Source organism: Lupinus angustifolius, chromosome LG06 (assembly GCF_001865875.1).
Source record: "Lupinus angustifolius cultivar Tanjil chromosome LG06, LupAngTanjil_v1.0, whole genome shotgun sequence".
Classification (NCBI taxonomy): domain Eukaryota; kingdom Viridiplantae; phylum Streptophyta; class Magnoliopsida; order Fabales; family Fabaceae; genus Lupinus; species Lupinus angustifolius.
The window spans coordinates 2,422,023-2,444,798 of NC_032014.1; the positions used below are offsets into that span (position 1 = coordinate 2,422,023).

The 22,776-nt window shown below is 35.5% G+C and overlaps 1 protein-coding gene across 5 annotated transcripts; it reads left to right on the forward strand.

The window, feature by feature from the left end:
- On the forward strand, positions 1,051–22,426 carry LOC109348867. 5 transcript variants are annotated; one of them, XM_019589458.1, is made up of 23 exons: positions 1,051–1,229; positions 1,536–2,591; positions 3,336–3,451; positions 4,442–4,650; positions 6,650–6,769; positions 6,921–7,049; positions 7,161–7,286; positions 7,667–7,722; positions 7,826–7,925; positions 8,384–8,501; positions 8,641–8,850; positions 9,054–9,378; positions 12,639–12,732; positions 13,682–13,790; positions 13,917–14,182; positions 14,297–14,421; positions 14,857–15,091; positions 18,003–18,191; positions 18,270–18,553; positions 19,281–19,488; positions 19,563–19,802; positions 21,217–21,302; positions 21,954–22,113. In XM_019589458.1, exons 2-23 carry the CDS (start codon positions 1,750–1,752, stop codon positions 22,111–22,113), a joined length of 4,347 nt encoding a protein of 1,448 aa, XP_019445003.1. In that variant the 5' UTR covers positions 1,051–1,229; positions 1,536–1,749. The 5 variants fall into 5 exon arrangements, with proteins under 5 accessions (XP_019445003.1, XP_019445004.1, XP_019445007.1 ...); XM_019589459.1 differs by having other exon boundaries at positions 1,742–2,591; XM_019589462.1 differs by lacking the exon at positions 1,536–2,591 and having other exon boundaries at positions 1,055–1,229; positions 21,954–22,426.

Here is a 22,776-nt window from a genome sequence, read left to right on the forward strand (position 1 = left end):
CGTTTATACATGAGTTGGGTTTCAAGGTTATGATTTTAGTTCTAGTATAGATTATGTGTTTAGTGTAGATTGTGATTTTAATTTTAATTTATAAACTGTGTAATACCATAATATGTCAACATTATAATATTTGTATGTTTAATACTTTAACTGAAAATTAAATATAATTTAATGTTTGAGTAACGTAGAAAAATTATTTTTTTAAAGTAAATTACAGAAAATAGAATAAGGTTATTTGTATATTGTGTGATTGCTTTGGTTGTTCTTTTACTTATACATATTTTATATTTATCATCATAAATAATGTGCTATAATTTTTTTGATCATGACAAAGCCTAAAAAATTAAAATACAATAGAATATAAAAATCTATATCAAAATTAATATGAAGGTAAGTTAGTGAGAAGAGAAATAATATTAAAATTAAACGTAAAATAGGAATTAACATTTTAATAGAAAAAAATTAAGTCAACTGTAAAATAAACAATATAATTGGAAGAAATTTAATTTTTGATTTTCCCCCCTTAAAAATAAGTTAAGTTTAAGAATTAGGTAACTTATAAAACATACTCCTCCTTTTTTAAGCTTATATTTTTTTAAAATAAGCAAAATTCACAAAATTTCTCCACTAACAAACAAGCACTAATACCCATAATAAAAATTAAAACTTTTGTGTTTACGATATGAACCAAAATCTTATCCACTAAACATCCCTTTTTCTTCTTATACAAACCACTAAACCTACCTTCAAAAGGAACTACTTTTTTTTATTCATTGAAAACTCACATAATCTTTATTTGGTATTACGACAACAAAAAGAAACAAAACTATGAAAAAAATTAATACTACTTTCTTACTCTGTAAAGCACCATAAGCCAGGTGTGACCAAAAAGCAAATTCAAGAATGCAAAGGGTAAAAAAGAAAGGGTGGGGTAATCCCGCAATTATGAATAAGAAGGAGGGTAATTGCAGAAAGAGGCTTAATGATTCATAAAATAATAAATAAAATAAAATCGCGTGTATCTCTCTAACCTTGTTGGAATCCAGCTACACAAAACGTAGTTTGGACTCGTTGAGACTCTTCTAAGTGCTTTTCATTGAAAATCAAATAACCAAAAAAAAAAAAAAAAGCAAAAGCTAAAAGCGAAAGTTAGAAGAAGATGCGAAACAATACTATCTTCTGATTCTGACTAATTCTCTTTCACTATTATAATCCAATCCTTTTTTACGGTTAGTTCACTCTTTACTTCAACTACTCCATTTCTCACTAATATCACTATCAATTTTCAACGCATGTTCTCTTAATATGATTTTTTTGTTTTCGTAGTTATGTTGTTTTTTGTCCATTGAATTTATATCGGTAATTTGATTTACAGGTTTTATGTTTTGGTCATTTTTTGGGAATAGTTTGGATTGCATTGTATTTGTTGTTGTTTGAGAACTTTTAGTTTTTATGCATTTTGTGAATGTATCTGCGATGGAGTTTCAGTAGTGTGGTATAAACACTTTTTTTTGTGACCCGGGAGTATCCCAAAGCATAGGTTTGAGTCTGATCCTCGAGCCGGGGTGGCGGTTAGGATGAAGTTCTCCCTGAAGTTATGACTGCAGGATTCGAACCCTTGACCTTGCTGGCACAATTCGCCCGGGGCACAATCCGCTTACACTGCGACTAACCACTTCAGTACTTGAATTTCAGTACATTTGTATTCATTCTGATTTCTACTGTCATATACTTGCCATAGGTGGTGTGATGCACTCTGTGGTAATGCTTATGTACATCTGGTTCTGCATTCTATTGGGGTATCTTCATAGATCTTGCCTTTCTCTTAGTTTGGGACATAATTTGAATAGGAGTACTGGCTTAGAAGACTGGTTGGGTTATTCTAAGTCACTTGTCAGAGATAATTCAATACTGCATGATTTTGTATTTGTTGGAACATCACCTTCTTCATACTCAAATAATGATTCAGTTTCTTGTGAGGACTTGGAAGGTGTTGGGTCATTTAATACCACATGCTTGTTAAGCTCGACTCATTATTTGAATTCTGATGTTTATGTATATGGTGTTGGAAACCTGGAGATACTTTCACATGTTTCACTTTTATGTCCTGTGGAAGGATGCATGATAACTGTCAATGTGTCTGGCAACATTAAACTTCGACAAAATGCATCTATTATTGCTGGTTCTGTGGTTTTATCAGCAGCCAATTTGAGTATGGAATACAGTTCTTCTATAAACTCCTCATCTTTAGGTGGGCCACCACCTTCCCAAACTAGTGGCACACCTTTTGGCATTGATGGAGCTGGTGGTGGGCATGGTGGGCGTGGTGCATCTTGCTTGAAAAATAATAAGACAAACTGGGGTGGTGATGTTTATTCATGGTCTACATTGTCTGAACCATGGAGTTATGGCAGTAAGGGTGGTGGAAAATCTACTCAAAAACAATATGGAGGGAATGGTGGGGGGCGTGTCAAGCTTCTAGTGAAGGACACTTTATATGTTAATGGGTCTGTTACTGCAGAAGGTGGAAATGGAGGGTCTGATGGTGGAGGTGGCTCTGGCGGAAGTATATCAGTACAAGCCATAAAACTGTGAGTATAAACTGCTCGCCAACATGTGACCATATACCTGCTTTACATTTATGGTTTCTAAATGACTGTTAAGGGTTTTTGAAGCTATTAACTTTAAAAGAGATGAGTAAAATAGACTAGAGAATAAAGAAAAGGAAGTAAACTTTGTAACTGTAATTTCTATTTCTTAATCTCAAATGATTACAAGGGTGAGCTGAGTGTTTATACTAAACTAACAGCTTTGGGCTTAGCTGCCAGCTCAGCTAACTGATGAACAACTAAACAAGCAAAGTATCTCTATTTTCTAATATTAACTAAAAATTGAAATGCATTTTCTGAGTTTTTAATCAGTTTTACTTACAGTTGCTCATGATAATTATTAATTTAATAACATATTAAAGGGTTTCATAGTGTGGATGATAAGATAATAGCAAATCTCAAAGAACAATTGCTTTTTTGGGTTGAATGCCTTCTGCTGTGGGTTATCAACCAACCCTCAGTACCAAAATTGATAACGAAGCAGAGACTTGTGGCTTTTGTTTGACTATGCCATGTTAAATTTTCTGTTTACATTGATCTGCTTTGGTATTTGGCCCTTGTCATTTACAATTTGCAGATGGTAGTATTCTTTTTCTTCTGGTGAGTGCCAATGTTTTGAAAGTGTCTAGTCTTTGTCGAAGGTTTCTTATGGAACTAATGCATGTGGTCTAGTGGATTGTGCTTGTAACTTTTCTTTTGGACTGAACATTTTTTGGACGAATGTAGGAAGGGATATGGTACTATCAGTGCTGCTGGTGGGATGGGATGGGGTGGAGGTGGTGGAGGAAGAATATCACTTGACTGTTACAGCATACAAGAAGATTTAAAAATTACTGCTCATGGTTTGTCCCAATACACTTCTGTGTATTATAGTTAAGGCAATAATGACTCCTGCTTGATGTTTAATTCTACTGCAACAGTGTTAAGCTTAATATGTGAATCAAAATGCCAAAAGTTAGAATATTTTTTAAGCAAATAGATATTGGCTGCAATTTTCAAAATGAGCATAGGTGAGGATGTGATATCTTATTTTATAAAGAAAAATTCCGTATGAACCTATGTAGTATGTACAGCCTGCAGTATGTGATATATGAATTATTGAGAAGTTTAACGAATAATTTAATTAAAACAAAACTAGTCTGTTTCCACTCATTTTCACCTGTTATGACTGTGAGTTAGTGTCCAGAACAAGTTCAACTATGAAATCTCTCAACCTCTCAGGCTTCCCATTGAAGTTTGAAGTTTTAGGCTGCTGTCCTGTTTTAGATTCTGGATTCTGTCCAATTTTCCAGATTAGATTCCCTTTTTATTTGATTGGCCTTCAGTCATCACAATGACCTCCTCCATATCAAGCCTGCAGCTACCTCCATCTCTTGCAATCTCAAGCCTGTCAGACTCTTTGAGCTGTTGAATAATCCAGGGTCCGCAATGTTTTATCAATCTTTTCATTGTCAGAATGTCTGAGTGAAAGCAACTTTTAAAGAGTGATAGAACTGTAGTTGACCGGACTATTTAAGCTTGTTTTAATTTGAAAGAACGATCATTTTTTATCCTTGTTAATTAATATGGGAGGATGCTAACCACAACCCAGAAGTGAGGAGGCTAACATTTCCTATATATATACACACACACACACAATCTGAATCTTCTGGTGGTGCTGACACTAAGCATTTGATAATTTTATATAGGTTCTTTTGATAAAAAGCATTAGGTTGACATTGTCATAGTTGCATCTTCAGTGTTTTGAAATCATTTAACATGCAAATGTGTCCCCTTCCTCCCGCAGATTGGAAGAAGGAAATTCTACATAATACATGTATTTTTTGTGACAGGAGGAATGAGTATTGGTTGTCCTGGGAACTCTGGAGCTGCTGGTACATACTTCAATGCAAATTTACTAAGTTTGAAAGTTAGCAATGACAATGTCACAACAGAAACTGAGACTCCGTTGCTTGACTTCTCAACCACCCCTTTGTGGTCAAATGTTTATGTGGAAAATCATGCAAAAGTTTTGGTTCCACTTGTTTGGTCCAGAGTTCAGGTAGGAAAGTGATGACATTATGTTCTAAGCCCATAAACACATGATCAGAGTCACCATTTTATGGTGAACTATTTGTTTTCTGCATGAGTTTGAGAAAACTCTTTATTTGATTAAGAAATTATTTAATTAATAGTGTTGGTCTTAGAGGGTGGGCCTCGACGCAATGGTAATGTTGCCTGCCTTATGACTTGGAGGTCATGGGTTCAAATCTCGGAAACATCACATTCGCTTGTGAGGGTAAGGTTGTATACATCTACCTACCACAGATCCCACTAGGTGGAAACCTTGTGCACTAGGCTGCCATTCTTGTAATAGTTTTGATCTTGGTAAAACATTTTTGGCTCTGTTGTCTATTTTCAGACGTCTGTGCTAGGAAATAATATTAAAAAATCAGCAGGAATACCAAGGAGCCAAGCTCCGATTACAGAAATAGGAAATAGAAAATGTAGAGTTAGGAGTAATGGTAGAAGAAGAAAGTAGAAATTAGAGAAGCCATTGATGTCTTTGCTCAATGGCCTAAGTCACCCCAAACCTTTCCAAGTTCCCAAGTAAACTAAATCATCCCTCTACTTCCCTATTTGTTCTCTCCACTAATTGACTGTTCATTTGCCATAACCCCATTAGGTAAATGCTACTTGTTTCCTTCTTTATTCTCTCCACTTCCACTATCTCCCAGTAGCTGTAAGCCTGTAAATGCTTTCCTACAAGCTTGCACTCACCGTCTCTTCACTCTTTGCACATCACCCAATAGTTGTTTATTTGTGATTCTACCAGTATGTTTCTTATTATTGTTGCAAATTTAATTGACAGCATACGACATTGGTTTGTGAACATATGTTGTCCTGTAATCGTTGTTGTATCAGTGTTACTGTTCCATCATGTCATGCTTGTGTCCCGTATCCTTTTTTATTACTCTCAAGTCCCAACTGATGTAGGAAGGTCTTGCTCATATTTTTGTTTCTATTTATATATGTGTGCATATTTTTGTGTCTATGTAGTCTATATTTATAAACAAACATACATTGTGCACACATGTACACCTATAGGAATTTTATGTGTAGTTTTTTATTTTTATACCATGTAAGCGTAGCTTTTTTTTATCATTTAGTCAATCTTGTATTTTTATAATATTAAATATTAGTATTTTTGGGTTGTACTCTAGAGAGTTTCATTCTTGCTGCTTTAATGTGTTAAGTTCGACCGTAAAGTATCCTTCAACATCTTCCATTATATCTTATTTAAAGGTAGTGTAGTTGTTATAACCTATAATCCTTGTTTTAAACCTCTCACACTGTTATTTGTCTCCCCAATCTCATATACCTGTATATCTAAAACATGTAATCCAATTTGCGCAATGTTACTTATGGATATAGATTACTTACACACCCCTTTGTAAGCCCAATAATAGCAGGATCCCACTTGAACTTTTCTGATCTGCTCATGTTATGCACGCACCCTCACATACACATGGAAAATCATTACTTTACAACTTGTTAAGGCATACATTTTGAGTTGGGTTTCTCACAATGTCATGTATGCTAATGTCACACATTTTGGGTGGATAAATTGAGTTACAAATAATGTCTTAACAAGTTTTCATCCTGTGATGTAATCATTAATCTGGATCATCTTTAGCAACACAAATATTTATAAAAATTCCAAAATGTTTGGTTGGCATACATTATTTGCGGAAGCATCATAGAAATTGGTTACTGTTAGACAAAAGAGGGATGGGGAATAGTGCTATGTATTTTTTAATGTGTTATTGGTGAAAGGTCAAACATACAAGGATATTCTATTAGGAAGCATAGCATACTGCTATTTAGGAGGGTGTAGTATGTACATACACATAAGTAAAAAATATATAAAAACGTAGGTGTTTTTCTCTGTAAATAATTTATTTGACGCATCTTATATCACTCTTTAAATTATTAGAACTTGACACTTCTAACACTTGAAGCCTAATGTTGATAACCACTTAAATGCTTAAATTATGAAGGTAAGAGGCCAAATAAGTGTTTATTGTGGAGGAAGCTTAATCTTCGGGTTGTCTGATTATCCAATTTCTGAATTTGAGCTCGTTGCGGAAGAACTTCTATTGAGTGATTCCATCATAGAGGTACTAGATTGTGATTCATAGTGTTTTTCTGTTATAATTTTAGTTCTGTTCTCAATCCATTTACGCATCACTGGTTTGGACTTTGGATTACTATTCCTTCGAGCATTAGCTTCAGCTCATTATTGAACAAATTTACCTTTAATATATGAAGGTTTTTGGTGCATTGAGAGTTTCTGTTAAAATGTTACTCATGTGGAACTCTTCAATTCAAATTGATGGTGGTGAAAGTACCGTTGTGACTGCATCAATACTTGAAATCAGGAATCTTGCTGTTCTAAGGGTATAATAATATTCTTTATTCAAAGTTATGTAGTATTCTTAATCATATAATCATTTTTTTTTCTTTGTTGGTTGGAATTTTCGTGGTGATTGTGATTTCTTGTATTTGCAGCAAAATTCTATCATTACTTCAAATACAAACTTGGGTTTATATGGTCAAGGACTACTGCAGTTGACTGGTGATGGCGATGCAATCCAAGGCCAGCGACTATCATTATCTCTTTTCTACAATATAACTGTAAGTAATTATATATACAATTATTCTTATAGTTTTTATGTTTTATTTAGTGGTTACAAGAGATTTATATGATTGGTAAGGGCTCTCTCTTAAGCCAGGGATGCCAATATCAAAAAGATAATTGACACAGCTTATTGTTTTGACCAGTCTTGCCAGCTGTCTACTAGCTATGAATTAGAACGCTGGTATTTTAAAGCAACGCACATGTGCTATTTCTGTTATCTTTTGAAGGCTTTATTATTTCATTGATTTTGGTTATACTCAACTTCTTTACACAAATACAAGTTTTCATATCATGTAACCGTTTCTCAATTCCTTGATTTCCCCCATTGAAATTGCATTTGCATTTTAAATTTTTAATAGCCTTCTTCCTGTGATAGGTTGGTTCAGGTTCATTACTTCAAGCACCTTTGGATGATGATGCTAGTAGAGGCACGTAAGTATAACTGCTTTATAGTCTTGTTGCTTGAGTTAAACAATACATCCAACCTGTGAAAATTTCAAATACAATTCAGTTTATTGTTTTTTTAATACTGTAGGGTGACAAAACATCTTTGTGACACACAGAGATGCCCGATAGATTTGTTAACTCCACCTGATGATTGCCATGTCAATTATACACTGTCATTCTCACTTCAGGTAAGATTTGTTATGTAATATGAAAAGTGTTATTATTATATGTGTATGTATTTTATTTTAAAAGTGAAATTATGCCCCATTTTTAGGGTATTCATTTTGCATTCTCGAAAGCAGAACCCCTCCAATTGTAGCATTTAATACTATTGTATAATCTATGAAAAAACATTTTTTTTCCAGGTGTGCAATAAGTACTTGGCACAATATTCATTTTTGACCAGGCTATATTAATTTCTCTTTTCTTGAAACATTCTGGTATATATATTTGGGCATCTCTTTGTGGAGGTTATAGTATGTGGGATTTGTGAATAACATTTTTCTGCCATTGCCATCATCACTTCTAATTACTGCTTCAACCAACCTTTGTGCTAGCCATTGTTTTGTGATTAGGTCTTGGATAATGACAGCAAAATATTGCTGTTCAAGTAGAATCTTATGGTGCATTTTGTGAGTTCTTGTAGATTTGTCGTGTCGAGGATCTTCTTGTAAATGGTGTTATGAAGGGAAGCATAATTCACATTCACAGGGCAAGAACTGTGATTGTTGATACTGATGGTATGATTACCGCATCTGAATTAGGTAATTAAAAAGTTGAAAAACCTTTTTATCTGTTACTTTCTGCTCTTCCAAGTTCCAAGTATGATTATAGCAACAATGCTACTTACCGAAAATGAATGGTATAGTTTTGTGATTCTGACCAGACAGAGACCTTTTTCAGGTTGCACTGAAGGCATTGGAAAAGGTAACTTTTTGAATGGATCTGGTGGAGGTGCTGGACATGGTGGAAAAGGAGGATCTGGGTATTTCAATGGGATAAAGAGTATTGGTGGTAATCAATATGGAAATGCTATTCTTCCATGTGAATTGGGTAGTGGAACTGAGGGCCCTAATGAGTCACATAGGCATGTTCTTGGAGGCGGGATGATTGGTAAATACTTTTAGACACCTTTGGCTTTATATGTTTCAAGAGAAGGGGTTCTCTTTGCTTACTTCTTTGTTTGGACTATTAACGTGGATGCAAAACACTGCATATGCTACCTGTTACTCTCTGCATCTTGTCTTTATACAAAGGAAAATATCTTTTTTTATATTACTCTTTGATCATTGTAATTTTTGTTTAATTTTGGCTAGTGCTGGGATCCATTCAGTGGCCACTTTTGAGGCTTGACCTTTATGGATCGATGAGGGCTGATGGTCAAAGCTTTAACAAAGCAATATCAAGCAATGATGGTTCTATGGTTGGTGGTCCTGGAGGAGGCTCTGGTGGAACGGTCCTTCTTTTCCTTCAAGAACTTAGGCTTTTGGAGAATTCATCCTTATCAGTTATTGGAGGCAATGGTGGCTCCCTTGGTGGTGGTGGTGGAGGTGGAGGGCGCATTCATTTTCATTGGTCAAAGATTGGTATGGGGGAAGAGTATGTTCCTATTGCAAGTATTAATGGCACCTTGGACAATAGGTATGTATAATCACATCTCCGCTAATGCTTGAGAATTGGAATATGGCAGAACATTCCTGCCTTTTCTTGAGGCAATAGTTATGCTGCATCTTTTCTAAGTTCTTGTAATGAAAGGTTAAGATATTATAATTTTCTGACTTTAATGGGTCAACGAGTTTCCTTACTTCAATATTGTGAGAGACATTCTATGATTTTTTTTGCTGTTCTGGATGCTATTTGAATTGACTTTCGACTTACAATGAAGTTCTCAGACTGGTAATGCAAGATTGACAAATGGCTACTGCCTCAATGAAAAGCTTGAATGCTGATATCTCTTTGAATGTTGTATTTCTGTCTAGTTTGACCTGAACTTGCATATGCCTTATTCCTTTCGTTGTACTAGATGTAACTTGCATGTCTCATCCCCCATCGGAAATAAGTTAATGATATCAAAGACTTTTTTTGGGAGAGAAGGAGGAAGGGGGAGGGGCAAATTTAAAAGATTATTTGGAAACTGATTATTATATTTATATATGTTTTTTAAATGTTTGACTGAGAGTCCTGCTTACATAAATATTACCGATATTTCTATAAACTTCAGTTTTCAAGCTGTGAACCTAAGTTCTTTTTTATGATTTGTCGACTAAGTTTGTTTTTTTCTTTGTATAAGATTTCAGATTTTACATATTACAATGTTGTCACTAGTAACTGTTAGTAACTGCTTCTAAGCAGTTGAGTGACAACTGTCACTATTATGCAGTTATGTGGCAACTTCCACTTATAGTTGATTGAGGTAACGTGCCTAGCAAGTTACCTTGTATCAAAGGATTCAAAGCTTTCTTAGCAAGTTTCTAATCTCCTATATAAAGGGAGTTTCATCAAATGTAAATGCATTGAATTGAAATATACAATTAAATAAAATTCAGATTCCTTTTTATTCTCTTTCTCTCTTTTAAGTTTTTTACATGGTATCACTCTGCCTTCATGGAAAATGCCTTGGATCCTGATCAACCTCTTTCTCCTCCACCACAAACTCATCATGCTTCTGCTCCTATTCAAGCTCTCTCTCCTTCTCTGTCTCTACCACTTCCAACCACAAAATTAACTGGAAAAAACTACCTCACATGGAGTCAGTTTATGCTATCAACGTTAAGGGCTAATAGAGCAATCAGAATTATTCAGAATTCTGATAATCCTTCCCAATTTCTTACTGATTTTGATAGATTACACAGTCGTGTGAATCCTGGTTATTACAGCTGGGAGGAACAAGATCAAACCATCTTTTCTTGGTTGCTCAATTCTATTTCTGAGTCATCACAGCCTAGGGTGGTTGGTTGTTTGCATTCTTGGCAATTATGGCAAGAATTGCATGAACTCTGCAATACTCACACAAAAGCTAGAAGTCGCCATCTGAGAGCTCAACTTCGCACAATCTCTCAAGGTTCTTGTTCTATTTCCGATTATTTCTCTAAAATCAAAGCCATAACTGACTCACTCATTTCCATAGGAACCCCTATAGCCATTGCTGAGCATGTTGATTGCATACTGGATGGTTTAAATGAAGAAATCCAGTCTGTAATCATTGCTGTTGAAAGTCAAATTGATCCCCCTTCTATCAATAATCTAGAACAATTTCTTCTAACTTTTGAGTCACGTTTGATCAAGAATCATCACAAGGCAGGTTTCTGATGCTTTGTCTGTTAACATAGCCACTGTTCCCTCTCCAAGTTAGTCCCCTGTGTCTGTGACAAATCTTGTGCCTTTTCTTCCAATTTTCTACAGACTAAGTTGCCTCCTCCTCCTCATTTTGGTTCTGTGTGGTGGACGTTCAGGTAGACGTGGTGGTTGTTTTTCACGTGGAGGTAGGATGCAGAATCGTCCAGGCATCAGTTATTTTTGCAGTTATTGTAACAGGTCTGGCCATGATGTGGCATGGTGCTATTATGCGTCACATGATCCTACAGCAAGGTCTCAAGTGTTTTATCCACCACATCCTTATGGTTCTATGTACTATGCACCATTTTATCTCTCTGCTCACTCTTATGGTTCTGTTCCACAAATGCAGAGACCTGCATATGGCAATATTTCCCATTCCTCCAGGCCATCATTACAATTAAATGGTTATTCTCATGCTCCTGGACCTAGTTCTTATCCCACCTCATATCATTCATCTCATCCTTACACTCAAAGGCCCAATCTGAATCCCATAACTAATACTCATCCTCATGCCATGAATGTTAGTACTGAGAATCCAGCTGCTAAACACTCAGCTTGGTTTCCAGACTCTGGTGCCACAAATCACATCACCTCAGATTCTTCACTGCTGCCTGAGCCTACTGAACAGTTTGCTCATGATCACATCTACATGGGTAATGGAACTAAAGCTCCTATCATTTGTAGAGGAAGAGGAAGTACTTCTTTCACTTCTCCTTTATATCTTAATGTTCATCTTTGTCTTCAGAATTTGTTACTGGTTCCCACTATTACCAAAAATTTGATTAGTGTATCTCAATTTGCGAAGGATAATTCATGCTTTTTTTAGTTTCATCCTAATAAGTGTTTTGTGAAATCACAAGGTTCTAATCAAGTTCTTCTTAGGGGTTCTCTCACCTCATAGGGTCTCTATGCCTTTCATAACCTTTTTCCAAAAGAAAGAGAGAAAAGAAAAAGGGAGAAGAAAGAGAAACAGAATTTGATTACTTGCTATTCAATTGATTGAGTGATTACAAGGGTTGTACACACACACATACACATATATATAGGAAGTGACTCAGGTGAGAATACATGTTATTGTGAGAAATAAGAACAATTAATATGGACCATTGGATCTTATTTTAACAGTTAACCATCCATGTATGGTTGTAAGGCCAAGATTTATTGTTCTCACAGTTTTTATATAAGACCCGTTCTCACTTGAGGGACTTCCATATATTATATATATATATATATAGAAGCCTAGGAGTCATGCTAGCTAAGCTACTATAAGAGGTGACATGCTCAACAAGCTACCTCCTATTAACTAAGATTAAGTAACTGTTGCAGTCTTACACTTTCTAACCAACTCTTATTCTCTAATAGGTTGTTTATACAAAAGTTCTTTACGACTCCATTCAAATTCTGTAATATGTATAGTCTTGGCTCTAAAGTCACCAGTTTTATGTAACTTGAAACATGGTTATTGTAAACAATTTAATTTACTATTTTGGTTAAATGGTATCGGGCAATTTCTTTTGATAAATTTTTCTGAGAAATAGCATCTCTTTCTTCATGATTTTAAACAGTGGAGGTGCTGGGAGTGATGGAGGCAATCATGGAGAGGACGGTACCATAACTGGAAAGGCATGCCCCAAAGGCCTTTATGGCATTTTCTGTGAGGTTTGTTCAATTAGTTATCTTCTTTTGTTTTTCCCTAAACTGTTTGAGATATGTACCCATCACTTTCTCTGATAAGGTAAACAAACAATATGCTAAGAGACTAGTAAGCTCTAATTAGATGGAGTGTTTTCTTATGCCCATTTTTATTATTTTTGAAGCATCTTTTAGGAAGATATTTCATCCTCTGCTCCTTTAATTTTCACTTTCGCTTCTCTAATAAAATGCCTTTTAAATTTAACGGAAAAATGTGCAGTGTGAATCCATTGTATTGACTTAATTTAAAAGCTGATGCTTTTAGTTTGGTGAGGACAGTTACATTTCATTTAAATATCTATTTCTCACATCTCTCTCATGAACTGTATGGCATCTCTTTTACTGCTTTAGTGTGTGTTTGGGCAAGTCATTTTTAGGTGAATGTAATTAACAAGAGTATTTAACATATTTTTCTATGCATCTTCCTTATGGCCAAAGAATTTCAAAATTTCTTTGGACTGTTAGTTAGCCATTCTTCCACTCAGAATTTGGTATTCGAAATACCACATCAGGAGGGAGAATTTTGAAATCCTCCATTGACCTTTAATCTCAACACTCTTTTCTCACTCCACGTCCATGCTCCCTTCCTTTGAATGGTTTGAAATGCTTCCATTTTCTTTTGAATTCCTAGGATTTTAAAATCTCTTTTCTGGGTCAGTGTGTTTTAGCTGTCTGTCTTTTCTATTTTTGTTGTCTAGATAGAAAAATATTATTAAAAAGAAAAGAATGAGTGCATTAGGGTGAGGATAAAGTATTTTCGAGATCCGTGAAAAAACAATGCCAACAAAACTAAGAAAACAAAGAAAATAGGAATCAGTGGGGCAGCAGCTCAATTTCTCTGCAACTATAATAATTCTTGTACATACTGTAGATGTTTATTTCTGGAATTTATTGAACAATTCTAGTAAATTTTCAGGAATGCCCTGTTGGTACTTACAAAGATGTTGACGGTTCGGATGCACATCTTTGCACTCCTTGTCCACTTGATCTTCTTCCAAATCGCGCAAATTTCATATACAAACGAGGTATCTGATGCACATAACTTAGCTTTACTTGCCTAACCATCTCTCAAATTTAACACCATGGTGTAATTTCCTTACAATTCATAGTTAGTCACTCTTACTAATTGTCTGATGTAATTTTGATTGCAGGGGGAGTTACTGAGCGAGCTTGTCCCTATAAATGTATATCAGACAAATATAGAACGCCCAATTGTTATACACCTCTAGAGGAACTCATCTATACTTTTTGGGGTCCCTGGCCATTTTCAGTAATGTTGTCATTCATTTTGTTGCTCTTGGCTCTGCTACTGAGTACTTTGAGAATCAAGTTGATTGGTTCTAGTTCATACCATAGATCAAATTCAATTGAACACCATAATCATCACCAGTTTCCATATCTTCTTTCTCTCTCGGAGGTACTATTCTGACAATTTTCAGTCTATAATTAGTTCTTCTTACAGAATAATTGACCCTTAATAGTCATCTCTGAAACTATTTGATGTGTTACTTTTCTTGATGTTTGAAACTAGGTGCGTGGAGGCAGAGCTGAGGAGACTCAAAGTCATGTGCATAGAATGTACTTTATGGGTCCTAATACTTTTAGAGAACCCTGGCATCTTCCTTACTCTCCTCCTCATGCTGTAATTGAAATTGTGTAAGAGAAGCTACTTGCTCATATGTGCATGTCATGGATCCTGATGTCATTTCTTTGTATGTGGGCTATGTGCTAACAAATACTGGAAACATGTTTATTTTTGTTCAAATCATCAGTTTTCTGTGTTGCTGAAAATCACACGTACGCGTCAATTGAATCCATTACGGTTGAATCTATCTTATTGCAGTTCTGATATTTGATATCAAAATACCTTTTTTCTCCTAATTGTTTCTATTGTAAAATAAGTCTTGGTGTAGGAGGCACTCCTCGGTAAAAATTCTAATTTCTAAGTAATGATTCTACATTAAGTATCTGTGTATAAAGAAAAAGACCGTGTTTGGATACCTTAATATTATATTAGCATTAAAATCTCGCATCATGTCACTGTGTCATAATCACAATTCTGATTAATATTTGATCCTAACCGAGATGCAGGTATGAGGATGCTTTTAATAGATTTATTGATGAGATTAACTCGGTCGCTGCATATGATTGGTGGGAGGGATCAGTGCACAGTATACTTTTGGTTATCGCATATCCTTGTGCTTGGTCCTGGAAGCACTGGCGGCAGAGAGTAAAAATCAGCCGCCTTCAGGAATATGTCAAGTCTGAATATGACCATTCATGTCTACGCTCCTGCCGATCGCGAGCTTTGTACAAAGGGATGAAGGTTTGACTTGCAAATAATTTAACATCATGGAGTAATTTCCTTGAAGTTCATAGTTAGTCACTCTTACTAATTGTCTAATGTAGTTATTCATGCATTAGGAAAACACTAGGTAGACTGGCGTAGGACGGGAGATGCCTTAGGATTTAAAATTTGAAAACTAGGATTTTCTTAGGTGGGTCGATAATAGAAAATATGCAGACTGGAGGTTCACTGAAAGCACCACTTACTGGATTAGTGTTTGGGGTTTGATTGGTATTAGAGATATAATAAAACCATCCACATGTTTAATGTTTTCACCCGACAGCTCCAGTTTTTGGAAGAGTTGGTTCGTGACAAGTATCAGTGCCTTTAGGTCTCCCCCATACTTCTAAATAAAAAAATTAATTTCAGAACATGGTTAATATGGCCTGTGTATTATTGCCCAAGCTTTTAAGTCAAAAGGGCTCTTGTGTTAGAGAGCTTTTGAAAGAGATGGTTCATGAGTCATGACAGTGGATTTTATGGCAAATTGAAGGAATAATCAACTAATTTTTTGATGGGGTGAATTTTTTGACAGAGCATAAGGGAAGAAAACCAAGGCATCACTATACGTATGTCCCCTTAGGAAACATACATTACACCTTGGGTTTTGTTCATTTGATTGCATCATATCAAAGATGGGAGCTATATGCTACTACCATAAATCTAGTGATTGGGGCAGAATGCATCTATCCTTATGGTCATTTCCTTGTCCCCTTGGATTGGGATAGAATGGGTAGAGAGATTTGGGAATACCGTACCCATGTGGGTGCGGGTCTCTGTATTAAGTGAATTAGTACAAAGGAGAAAGGACAAACAGGCTCCACACATTTCTCAGCAAATGGCTTTCTTGGCTTCTCTTATAAGGAGTTGCTTTCTTGGATATACTGGGATTGTGTGTAGACTTTCTTGTTTTGGAGATTCCCTTAGCCTATCCCTAGGCCCTAGGTATACTTCCAAAAATATCCGCCCCGCTAAAATACCCGCAACGAGTACCGTAAAAAAAACTTGTGTGTGGGAGTGGGTATCATAATACCCGCCCCGCAGGTATCCGCATATTTATAAATTTATTTTTTAATTAAATAATTTATATATATTATTTTATTATTATTTTATAATTATATATTACCTATTTTATTATTATTTTATAATGAATTTTGGTGATTCAAATATATGATAAATTTAACATGTAATAATTATTTTATATATATTGATTATTATAAAATATATAAATATATATTGAAACTTAAAAACCCGTGGGATACCCGCAAATACCCGCTACCCGTGCGGGTACCCGTAAGTAATGCGGGTATGGGTACAGGAAAGCACTACTCGTGCCCGTTCCGCCCCGTTGCCATCCCTAACTTCCATCTTTTTCTCTCTAATAAAAAAAATCATAAATCTTATTATCTGTCCAAAAGAAAACATCAGGAGCAGTCTATATAGACGTCGTTTAACTTACCTTACAAGCATAAGTAACAAAATATGTATTGGGGTTCCTGACTAATTAAGATTCATAATTTCTAAACATGAAGTAAGACACTAAAACATCCAGAGAAGATAAATCCAAGCCCAACAATAGCCAAAGGCCTGGTCTGCACAAATGGACATAAACTATTTGAGAAAATTACTAAAATACTGCTTAATTAATGTAAAAGAGATCCAGAAAGCTTCTAGAAAAGGTTATGGAAGAGCAAGGTCATCCCCAAAGTGCCTCTTAGAATGAAGTGCAAGGACTCAAGCTTGGTGGATGAAGTGCAGGAGTGCTTTGTTTGTTATTTGTGATAGAAAAGTGCCTCTTAGAATGAAAATGTTACACAACTACAAGACCCCCAATGTTGTATGGTACAGAATGTTGTGTGTTAAAAGGCCAACAAGAGCATAAGCTTGGTGTTGTAGATATGGGGATGTAATAGTGGATGAGAGGAGATACAAAACCAAATAGGATTAGTAATGAATGAATTACAAAGAAAGTGGAGGTAGCACCGATTATGAAAATGATGATAGATGGAATCTCTTCTTAGTTGGTTTGGTGATGTGAGAAGACCATTAAAATATGAGAAATGATTAGGTGGATGATGATAGCCCAATAGTTATAGGTTAGGGTAGACCAAGAAAAGAATGAAACTAATAAAAAATGACTTCGATTTAAATGATGTTTCTAAAGACACAGTTCATGATAGAATTGCATTAACTTTTTCACCATGAAGATTTCACTTATTGTTTTCTCCTGGCAAGACATCCAATTGTGGCATATGTTCTTGAGCAAGGTGGGCATATGTGAGTGTGATAGTAAAGATTTGTGCCAATGTAGTTTACTCACCCTTGATTCTAATCATAAGGAGTTTATGCTTCAGCTGCTAAATTAGCAGTCCCCACTACCCACCTGAAAGAACTATGTCAATAAAGATTTTTTGCCAATGTAGTATACCCAGCCTTGATTCTAATCATAACAAGTTTATGCTTCAGCTGCTAAATTAGCAGTCCCGACTCCCAAGCTGCAAGAACTATGTTCTGATGAATTGTATAAATACCAAGATTTGTTTTTGGCCATTTCTCGGTGTTTTTTCAGAGTTCCTAGAGAAGTAATAGGTACTTTTATATCCGGATAATAAGTTACAACATGGCTATACCAGAATTCAGAAGATGTTGTCATGTTTACCTGATTGCTTTCCTTTATTTGTTTTCATAACAAAATGTGATTATTCAACCTCAACTGTAATTTTATATAGACATATGTTAGTACTACAAAGGTGCATGTTTAATTGTAATTCTTCTCACCTGACAAGCTTGTATTAGAATCTAAGACCTTTCATTTAAAGTTTTCCATGGTGTTAAATGTTGCACGCTGTAATCCTTGTTAATCCTTTAATTTAATAATCAACTTATGCAGGTTGGGGCGACACCAGATTTAATGTTAGCATACATTGATTTTTTCCTTGGCGGTGATGAGAAGCGGTTAGACATTGTATCTATTATACAGAAGAGATTTCCCATGTGCATAATTTTTGGTGGGGATGGTAGCTACATGGCACCTTATAATCTTCATAATGATACACTATTGACCAATCTCCTTGGCCAGGTATCTTGAGTTCTTATTTTATCCAGTTATTTTTTCTCTATACATAACTGATGAAAATCCCAAACTTAAATATCACAGCATGTCCCAGCAACTGTTTGGAATCGCTTGGTAGATGGACTGAATGCTCAGTTACGGACAGTGAGGCATGGATCAATTCGTAGTGCCCTACTTCCTATTGTTGATTGGATAAATAGCCATGCAAACCCCCAACTTGAGTTCCATGGAGTTAAAATTGAGCTAGGATGGTTCCAAGCAACAGCTTCTGGTTACTATCAGCTGGGTATCGTGGTAGCAGTAGGGGACTATTCCCTTCATGATTTGCACCAGTCTGATGCATGGGTTGGTAATGACGAAGCTATGAGGTATGTATGATCCTGAGTTAATGCTGTATGCACACAGACAGCTCAGTTGCTCCAAATTGATCCTACCAACGCTGTAGGGATCAATCATTTCATGTTGTCCTGTGAGAATTAATAATGCTAGTTGCAACTAAAAAAATAGCAAAATGAATTTTGCTTAATGGGCTTTTCATAGGAAAGATTGCTGGAAGGAAGAACTTGGTGCTTACTCAAAGGAAAAGGGAAACATAAATGTTCAAAACAACTAAATCCAATATCGTTCATTTCTGTTGTTATAACTATGCCAATGATGGTTCATATTGCTTGGTTTTAAAATTTTGACCTTAATAGATTAGATGGATTCGGCAAAAATGCCAGTTAGTTAATTTTGGACCTTTGCATAGCAGTGTAGAATCTTAGGTTGCACTATTCTTTGATATGGTATCAAAGGGTGTTAAGAGTGGATCCTTGCTTTCCATGCTAATTTGAGATCAAGTTCCAGCACAATGTGTGATGTGCTTATGCTTGTCAATTTTTCAAAGGTAGCAGATTCTCACATCAGTATACATGCTGTGGATGCAAAAACCATTAATAACTATCTGCTTCAAACTTTCAAGTTGCATGATTCCATGACACTGTTACTTTTAAACCCTCCTAGGTGAAGATTAGTACTGCAAGTATTCGTGGTTTGTTTTTAAATCCCATATTTGTATTGACTTGAAGGGGTAATATTTTTTTATACATATGACAGGAGAAATGTAGGACATGGAAGAAAGAATCTTAAGCAGCTACAGCATAGTTGGCAATGCATGAGCAATTCATTATCGCTTAAAAGAATAACTGGAGTAATTAATGGGGGCCTAATAAATGATGCTACCTTAAGTTCATTGGACTATAAAGTGGACTTTTTATACCCACTTACTCTGCTATTGTGCAATACTAGACCTGTTGGCCGCCAGGTACTTAAGTTATTTTAGGTGTTTCACCTCTCCACAACTATAAATTGACATTATCTGATACACCCTTGTTTCAGGACACTGTGCAGCTGCTGATTACTTTGATGCTTTTAGGAGATCTTTCTGTCACTCTTCTCATGCTGCTTCAGTTCTACTGGATTTCTCTGGCAGCTTTTCTTTCTGTTTTGCTAATCCTTCCTCTTTCGCTACTTTCTCCATTCCCTGCTGGTTTGAATGCTTTATTCAGTAAAGAACCTAGAAGAGCTCCACTTTCTCGAGTATATGCACTGTGGAATGCTTCTTCTCTATCTAATATTGTAAGTTCTTATTTTGTATTATCATTTTGCATAACTGCCTAATGCATGTTTCAAGCAGATGAGCAACAGTAAGAATACTTAACTTGCAAATGTGATATATTCTGAGCTTATTGACCTTAATAAACTGAAAGTTTACTGATAAGCTTTTCATCATGAGTTGCATGCGACAGTTTTCCCCACCATGCTTAATATAATCATTCTTGTTAGAGAAGAATGGTGTCTCAGTCCAAATTAATTTGGAAATTCTAAAATTACTTAGAAAACCTCGCTACACAGTCTAAATTAGCTTTGTAGTGAACAACCTGCTGTATAAATACGGACTCGTAAATAATGGTGAGCAGCAATTGCTGAAAGATATTGTTTAACCTAATGCAGTCTAACTGCATTCACATTAATGGAAAATTGCGCAAAACCTTTGAAGCATAGAAAGAGGAAAGTGCAGAGGCAGAGGATAATGAGTCCTCCACTCCATTGTAAGGGGGGAAAGTGCAGAGGCAGTGGGTAATCTGTCCTCCCACTACATCGTAGTCAAAAATTATGAAACATTGTACATCTAAGCAATATAACCTCCAACCAGTTGAGCTTCAATTGTATGGAATGGTTAGTTTTACTAGGATGTCTTGAATAGGTTGACTAGCTTTTCTCGATCATCTTGCAACTAAGAGTAGGTTGAAGAAAATGAAGACAATACTAGACGATTGATGTGTGTTTTGTCAATCTTGAGTGAAACAATAAGTCATTTGTTCTTTGATGTGGGTTTTCAATTGAGGTATCGAAGAAGCTAATGACAGTGATGGACTTTGATATTGGATAATCCAGTATGCAGATTTGGCAGTACACTTTTATGCAACAAAGGAGAAAACAAAGAACTGTCTTTAATATTCGAACTGGTGTTTTCTTTGCATCCATTTATGCTATTTGGATACCTAGGATTGCGTTGATTTTCCAACATGAAAGACCTGATAGTACTGCTATTTGTTCTTCAGTTATAAATGATCTTAAATTTAGATGGAAATGCATGTGTATAAGGAAAGATAGAAGGGCTAAAGCTGTAGGGGAAAGGTTTCATATTTTTTAGTTTTAGTTGAGAAGGGGCATGAGCTCTTTTAATGTAATATTTTGATTATGAATAAATAGTCTTTCACTTGGTTTAAAAAAAAACATACTGATCTATATCCCAATGACACCCACATACAGAAACCAATCAGTTGAGCTCCATAAAGATGCCAAGAAAATAATTGTATACTTCTGAAGTGGCAAGGCCCTATAACCATTACTATTACAGGTTGAGGGGAGGGTAGTTTTGAAATTCTAGGCATATTGAACTCTTAATGTTTTAAGATATATACTTTTATTCAATCATTTGAAATATATAGTTTTTATCTAACATTTGATTTTGTATGTGTGTATGCAGGGGGTGGCTTTTATTTGTTGCCTCATTAATTATGTTTTATCTCACTTCCACCACCCTGCCGAGCCAAGTACACAGAATGCCAAGAGGTAGGGCTGCCAACTTCTTAATGGTACCTTTTATCTCACAAAAATGGCATATATTTCAGACAACCCACGTTTCCTGTTTAGATTTACGTTTGTGACAGTACAGTAAGAAATTAACTCCTTTATAACAGCATCTTATCTGATTATAGTACCAAGTCAGTTGAGTTATTTCATAGTCATGGCCAGTTGAATTCTATCTGATCTGTCTATGGAGGGAAAATGTCAGTGTTTTTAACAGTTATTTTGAAATGTTGAACATATTTACTAACTGGCATGACAAACAGTGATCACTAGGCATTACACCTGTTCTGACCTAAACCTTGCACTGAATAACTTGGTGCTACAGCCATTTAGTTTAGTCACCGTAATCCATTAGCCATTTAACACTAGAGTAATATTTTAGACGCCAAATTTTCAAGGTCCAATCCCTATTAATTTTAGTTCTGTAGCTCCTAACAATGTCTCCTTTAAAATTTCTCACCTCTAACCTCTGGAAGTCCCTTTTAATTTTCCCTTTCCTTTGAGCTAATAATAGTATACCAATGTCCTTCTGGTTTAGCTAGTTTTTGAGGATTTTGCATTGCTTGCTGTAAATGTTTTTCAAGAATTTATGTGGTGTTCTTGTTATTCAAACTTTGTTACATTCTCTTGCAGGGAAGATGATAAATGCTGGCTTTTGCCTATCATCCTTTTTCTATTCAAGTCCATACAAGCCCGTTTTATCAACTGGCACATAGCGAATCTAGAAGTCGAAGATTTTTCTCTATTTTGTCCGGATCCTGATGCTTTCTGGGCTCATGAATCTGGTTTATGATAGATTAGGAATAGAAGCATTAGAATGTGAACATGGATGATAAGTTTTTGTAAATCCAACAGTTCAAAGGGAGAATTTATTTCTGTGTTCTAGTGACCCTTCTAGCTACCTTGGATTGTAAATAGATTCAGAGATGTATAGCTGAATCTTTGAATCAAGTATAGTTTTGCAGTTTTCGCTTCCTTGTAAAAGTAGCTGGGCTGTCTAGTTGTTGTTTTTTTGTAAATATTTTTGGTGGGATGCTTTCCTTCCTTTTGGCTGAAACTTCACCATTTCCTTCTTTATTTATATATTTTACCATGCATTTCAGGTTTCTCTTCTTTTTTATAGCAATTTCTGCCACTAAATGTACGAGATGGTTTTGCAATAGCTATCTTTTTTATTCTCCTGCTTTACGAAGAATTAATTAGTAAAAAATATCATATTAGTTTAGTGCATTTCATATGAAGCTAAGAAGTTTCTGTCTGTACTTTAGGATGGTATACAGCACAATCCTCACTAACGTGGAGAGGGGTTATTAAAATTCTCAAATTTGTGTTATTACTATTGGAGATGAACTAGAAGGATTGCATGATTCAACATTACATAATGCATCCTTAATATGTAGTAATGGTAGGATGTGACTTCTAATAATTAGGTGGATACTAATTCCTCATCACCTTT